The 6,020-nt window shown below is 52.7% G+C and overlaps 1 protein-coding gene across 1 annotated transcript; it reads left to right on the top strand.

Moving 5' to 3' along the window:
- The first annotated feature begins 3,094 nt into the window (after positions 1-3,094).
- On the top strand, positions 3,095-4,103 carry GPX1 (glutathione peroxidase 1). Its single transcript, XM_058031979.1, has 2 exons — positions 3,095-3,386; positions 3,510-4,103. Exons 1-2 carry the CDS (start codon positions 3,144-3,146, stop codon positions 3,858-3,860), a joined length of 594 nt encoding a protein of 197 aa, XP_057887962.1. The 5' UTR covers positions 3,095-3,143; the 3' UTR covers positions 3,861-4,103.
- Positions 4,104-6,020: the final 1,917 nt, after the last annotated feature.

Raw genomic sequence — 6,020 nt, 5'->3', positions numbered from 1 at the left:
AGGATTTAATTTGCTGGCCTGTTGATAAGTTTAGTGGCTCATTTGCAGTTCCCTTTTCTGGGGGGGTTGTTGCAGTTAAGCAAATCTGGGGGTTTTCAGTCTTGCAGGGACGTGGGGTTGCAGTCTGCTGTGGCCACAGTTACAGAACAGCTCTTACAGGGGTTTGGAGTCAGGTTGCCTGTTCCTCAAAGCCCGTGGCTGTGTGTCTGCTGCTTTTCTTCAACCCAGCAGTGACTGTTAGCCCAGTGTGACTAAGCTTTTGCTGACTTACGCCATCATCTCAGTTATCAGTCAGCTTTCCTGCCTTTGAGGGCTGGCAGCCTGGCTCCCTCTGGGTTCCTGCCACATCTGTCACCTCTGGACAAATGTGAAGCCACATTTGCTCTGGATGAAACTGAGCTGAGGACACAGATGGCCAGACCTGACCTGGGGAATGAGAGCTCAGCATTAATGGAGAGTGATCCAGGCAGGCAAGGAGCTGTGGAAGAGGCAGGGAAAAAGCCAAGCCAGGAGCCAAGTGCCAGCCCCCTGGGCAGGGGAGGGAGTTCCCCCTACCAGGAGTGGGGACATGATGTAAGCAGGAGGCCAGAAGGTGTGGCCTTTGTGATTACTCGCTGCTGTTGCTGTTGAACAGTAATTTTTTGACCGTGTAGGACAACTGTCACTTGTCACACAGCCCAAAAGGGGTCCCCTGAACCCATCTGGTCCCCCTGGAGCTTCTGGCACTCCTCTGGATCCCAGCTGAGGAGGCTGCACAGAATGTGTCCAGGCACAGGCCATAGCTCTGAGCCAACAAGGAAGTTCATTCCATACCCTTAGATTTGCTCATCAAGGAAGGGAAAGCCCTAAACTGTGCTTCTCTGGAAAGGGCAGGGCCCCAGAAGTAAACTCCTCCACTTCAGAGTAATTCCGTGGGACCAGACAAAAAAGTGAAGGTGCCAGTCTGAGGTCAAAAGTGGCAGCAGAGATGTGGCCCCACCGTAAAGGTCACCCTGAAGGGAAATTCCTCTTCTTCGGAGCTGTGGCTCGCTGTGCCCAGGGTGGGTGAGGAGGAGTCTGTGGTGACTGTAACTGTCAATTTTATCAAGAGCAAACATGGATCATGTGCCTCTGCTCATCAGCCATTTTTCAGCACTAATCTCTCTCAGGACACTTGACATGGCTCCTGCCATCACTGCTGCAACACACTGCAGGTCCCTAAAGATGCAAGATAATCAGGAAAGTCCCCAAAACTTGCCACAGCTGGGAACTGGAACTATTCCAGTTCCCAGTCATTGGGGCAGGTGGCAAGAGCAGCTCAAAGCAGCCCCCCAGATCCTTCAGTCACCTGGGCACCCAGAGCAGAGAGGCACATTATGTGGTGCCTGTTGGTGACAGCTGGCATTTGGTGACAAGTCGCTGCTCCCAAGCACAAAGGAGAGCAGACAGCGGGCGGGCTGAGCGCATCCCCCGCGTGGGGGCCCCGCTGCCTTGGCTGCTGGCCAGCGCTGATAAGCAGCTGTCTGACCTTGGGCTGTTGTGAAAGGAGCTCGCTTGGCACAGATGCAGGCAGGAGGCTCAGCAGGGGCTCCCTGCTTCCCCTGGGAGCTGCACTGGAGCTGAGGCCCTGGCTCTTTGTTCCTGCTGGGCTGTGCTGCTCCACTGTCCCTGTTGGTCCAACCCATGGACATGGACACGAGGCCTGACCCCGACCTGCCTCTTCACAGGGTGCTCAGGGGGAGGGCAGTGGCTCACAAAGACCTGGGAGGGACAGCTGGGCCACTTGCTTGGTGTGAGCACAAGAAACAGCCCAGCTCACTTAGAGCTGCCTTCGGTCTGTGGGGAACTGAGAAGTCAATACTGCATGACATAACACTCCTGCAAACAGACTGAAGCAGTTAGGCAAGAAATGGAAAAGCCAAGGATGGGAAACAGCAACCCCTGAAATTGAGAAAGGAGCTTACTTCTCTTTATCTAGTGAGGATATACCAGCTGTAATCCTGTGTGTAGACTTTACCACCCTCAAATAAGTGGAAAAATTATAGGACTCTGGAGAAGGGAATTTGTTGCCCTTCTTTCTTGTGCTCCTCCTGTTCTTCTTCTGTAAGAGCTGTAATGAGGGATGTGGGACTCCAGGCAGCTCTCCATAGTGTAGTTTGTTAGATCCAAGATGTTACAGCAGCCCAGGGTTGTGGGTGACAGAGCCTGTGCCTACAGCTGTCAGCTCCAGCTGCAGGCAGGCCTGGAGACCCTTTGGTTTTGGTTACAATGCATTATATACTTTTCTTTGCTGAGCACCTTAAAACAGAAGGACCAATCTATACCTTAATTTTTACCTATAGCCTATCATAGCTACTATAATTACCATATTCATGTTACTGTTCACCAATCACTAAAGTTAGTACGTTACAGTTTAAGCTAGAAGTTGTTTTTCAGTTTTCTTGCAGTGGAAAACTCTGAGACCTTTTTTCTACTTGCAACATCAGCAGGCTTGTTTGCCTGTGCGATCTTTCTGCTTGGTAAAAACACCTTCTTGTTTGAGGTGGGTTTATCCTTTGCTCTAAGCTATAAAAACCCCTTCTAACTAACACACCCTTTGCCTTCTTGGTTACCCAGTAAGACTGGCTCAGCAATTATTTCCTTCTATATCAAAACTTGCTTAAAACTTGCTTTCAATTCCGTTCCTTCTTCAGATTCTACATTCAAAAAATCTTTCTGCCAAGCATCCATATTTGTGAGACTTTCTTGTCAAACTTCCATCTTTCCCATTCCTGAAGCACAAACTGCAGGTGTTTCTCTCCCCAAGGCCACGCTCAGTGGCAGTGGCGTGCTCGGAGAATGCTGCAGCCTTGGTGCCACACTGTGCGGGTGGCCTGTCACTACGAAGGCTGGACCATTCTGTGTTTTGCTGCTTTTCCACAGCGTTTCGGAAGATCGGTGACACTTCCCTGTTAGCTGTGGGTTTAAAGGCACCCCGCTCTGCGCATTTCACTGATCGCAGCCCCCGAGCCCCTCAGAGCAGGCCCCGCCGAGCCCGGGAGGTGCGGGGGCGGTGTCCGGGCGGGGCAGCGCTCGGGGCGGGGCCGGGGGCGGCTCCCGGCGGGACGGGGCGGGCGGAGCGCGGCAGCGGCGGGAGCGGAGCCGCTCCCTCAGCATTGCGCACCATGGCGGCGGCGAGAGCGGGCGGGCGTGTGGCCAGGCTGGAGGAGCTGACGGCGAAGCCCCTGGGCGCGGCGGAGCCGCTGTCGCTGGGCTCGCTGAATGGCAAGGTGCTGCTGGTGGTCAATGTGGCGTCGCTCTGAGGCACGACCAAGCGCGATTACCAGCAGCTCAACGAGCTGCAGCAGCGCTTCGGTCCCCGCGGGCTCCAGGTCCTCGGCTTCCCCTGCAACCAGTTCGGTCACCAGGTAGGGCGGGTGGCGGGGCCGGGAGCGGGGCCGGGGAGCGGGGCCGGGGAGCGGAGGGGAGCCGTCCCCCGGGCCGGGCTCTCACGGGCCGTTCTCGGCGCGATTTTACCTTTGTTTCCTTAGGAAAACTGCACCAACGAAGAGATCCTTCCCATGCTCGAGCACGTTCGTCCTGGCAACGGCTTCAAGCCCAATTTCATGATGTTCGAGAAGTGCGACGTGAACGGGAAGGACGCGCACCCTCTGTTCACCTTCCTGAAAGAGGCGCTGCCCTTCCCGCACGACGACCCCTCGTCGCTGATGACCAACCCGCAGTACATCATCTGGTCCCCGGTGTGCCGCAATGACATCGCCTGGAACTTCGAGAAGTTCCTCATTCGCCCCGACGGCATGCCCTTCAAACGCTACAGCCGGCATTTCGAAACCATCAAGATCCAGGACGACATTGAGATGCTTCTGCAGAAGGTTGACTAGAAAGTTCTCTGCCCTTTGCCCTTGCTGTTGGCTGTTTTTCTTTCAGGGAGCCGCTGCTTTGGCAGAAATCCCAATGTCTTGTGCAGATTTTGCTTATGATGGTGCATCTTCCAAATCCTTGAAGTGTGCCTGATGTTTTCAAAAGTTGCACGGGAATGTTTGGGAAGCTATGCCAGGGCAAGCAGCTGTGAGTTTCAGTAGTTCACTGTGATTCTCTGAATAAAAATTGCGTAGTTTCTTTAAGGCTGTGGCTTGATAAATCTGTGTGAGTTGGGTAAAACGTGGTGGGTCTGTTACCTGTTCATCAGCCCATGTGTGTGCTCACCTGGAACACTCGAGCACGGCCGTGCAGTCAGGCTGAACTAAACTGAGGGCATGAGCTCTGCAGGCTGTGAATCAGTACCATGTCCTGCCCCACGTGTAACAAGCCTGGCAGAGCGGGAGGGCGGTGGGGAACAAACAGACCTTGCCCCAGTGCTCACTGGGCCTCCCTTAAGGCTTCCGTGCAGAGGGAACACCCAGGCATGTGGCCAGGGGGTGATTTTACACTGGCTGAATCCCCAGTGTGGCTACCAGCAGCTGGTCACAACTGCTAGGGCAGGGAGATGAGCGATTCTGCAGCTTGGGGGGACCTAGACCAGGAGCAGCACCCACTGTCCCTCCCCTTGTCCCTGAGCCACTGTCCCCTCGCTGACTCTACCCCACTTTGCATTAGTGGTGGCCCAGCACAGGTCCTCACATGCTTGCCCAGTCCTCCATGAGACCGAAGCACCATGCAGGGAATCATGTGACAAACCAGTTTGTTCATGTTCCCAGAGCAACACCGCCCCAATCAACCACCTGGCCCATGGGAACTGTGCCCTGCCTCAGTGTCCTTGTTTCCTTTGGGCACAGGAATTGCATATGACACTCCCAAGTGCAGATCTGCCAGGAAATATTTCCTTTTCACTTCTTCCATAACAGTTTTTTGACTCCTGGCAACCACGGAGCTGAGAAGTACTTAATGAGAGGTTGGTACAACTGAAGCCAATGATCTTGGAGGTCTTTCCTAATCTTAATGATTCTATGATTCAGTAATAATTCTGACATATTGGCCCTGCTCAGCAATCCTGGTTTTACAGGCTGCTGCTAAATGACTGAAATTATGATTGGTTTCCCATGGGAAATCATGAACCTCTGCCAAATTTCACCTGCCATCCTTCTAGCCAGTAGCTCAACTTCTTCTACAGGAAAATGTTCACTCCTCCAATTGCTCTGTGAGCACATTTTCATTGCAAGCCACTCCTCACAAGGCCTTGTAGCACTGTGCATAAACTTGGTGTGGGACTGAGGAATCCTAACCCTGACTAAAAACTTTGGCTCTCCAAGGGAAGGCAAAATGCTTTCAAGCATTCATGCACTGTTTTCATAATAAAAACACTCAGGATTTGAGGGTTTGGTAGGGTTTTTTTCTTGTCTGTAGCTTTTCACTTTACAAACTCACAGTTGCTTTGTTACTGTACCTATATCCAAGGATCTCTCCAGATTGAGGAGAGACTGGGTAAACCTTGCAACCAGCACCACCCTGCTTGCTGCTACCCCTGAGTCATCGAGCTTTGAACTTGGATTGCACAATCCTCACCGGGGGATTTCTTAAATCCCAGAACAGCTTCATAGAAAAAAACAGGATGTTTTCAGCAGCTATTGTAGCTTTGCAGCAGATGATGCATGGTGTAGGGGATTATTTTTTCAGTTAGTTCTACTTCCTTCATAAATGCAAGATGTTGAAATAGGTGGAAAGTACAGGGGATCAGGAGCAGCAGAAACCTAGGGCACTGAAAATCTTTCTCAACGTGAGCTCTGGCATTTCCTCATTCCTGACTCACCAAACTTGAGCTTTTGAGTGGGGCCTCCTCTGTCCCTAACCAGCCTCTGGCTCTGGCCAAGGCCCACAGGGAGCAGAGCCCAACACCTGCTGCAGCTCCATCATGCCACAAAAGGTCTCTTGCACCTTGCACTGTGCTTATTCTGTGCCTGTGGCCAAGGGATTTATTTACCTTCTGACTGCTGGGGCTGTGCTAGCAGAACAACAAAGCAACAGCTCCAGCTGTGCCAGAAGCAGCACAGTGACACGATTCCAGGACAAAACTGAGCCATGCCAGCAGGAAGATGAACAATCCC

This window comes from Melospiza georgiana, chromosome 11, assembly GCF_028018845.1.
Source record: "Melospiza georgiana isolate bMelGeo1 chromosome 11, bMelGeo1.pri, whole genome shotgun sequence".
Lineage (NCBI taxonomy): Eukaryota > Metazoa > Chordata > Aves > Passeriformes > Passerellidae > Melospiza > Melospiza georgiana.
Note: the sequence above shows the minus strand (reverse complement) of the source record. Positions and strands in the feature narration are given on the sequence as shown.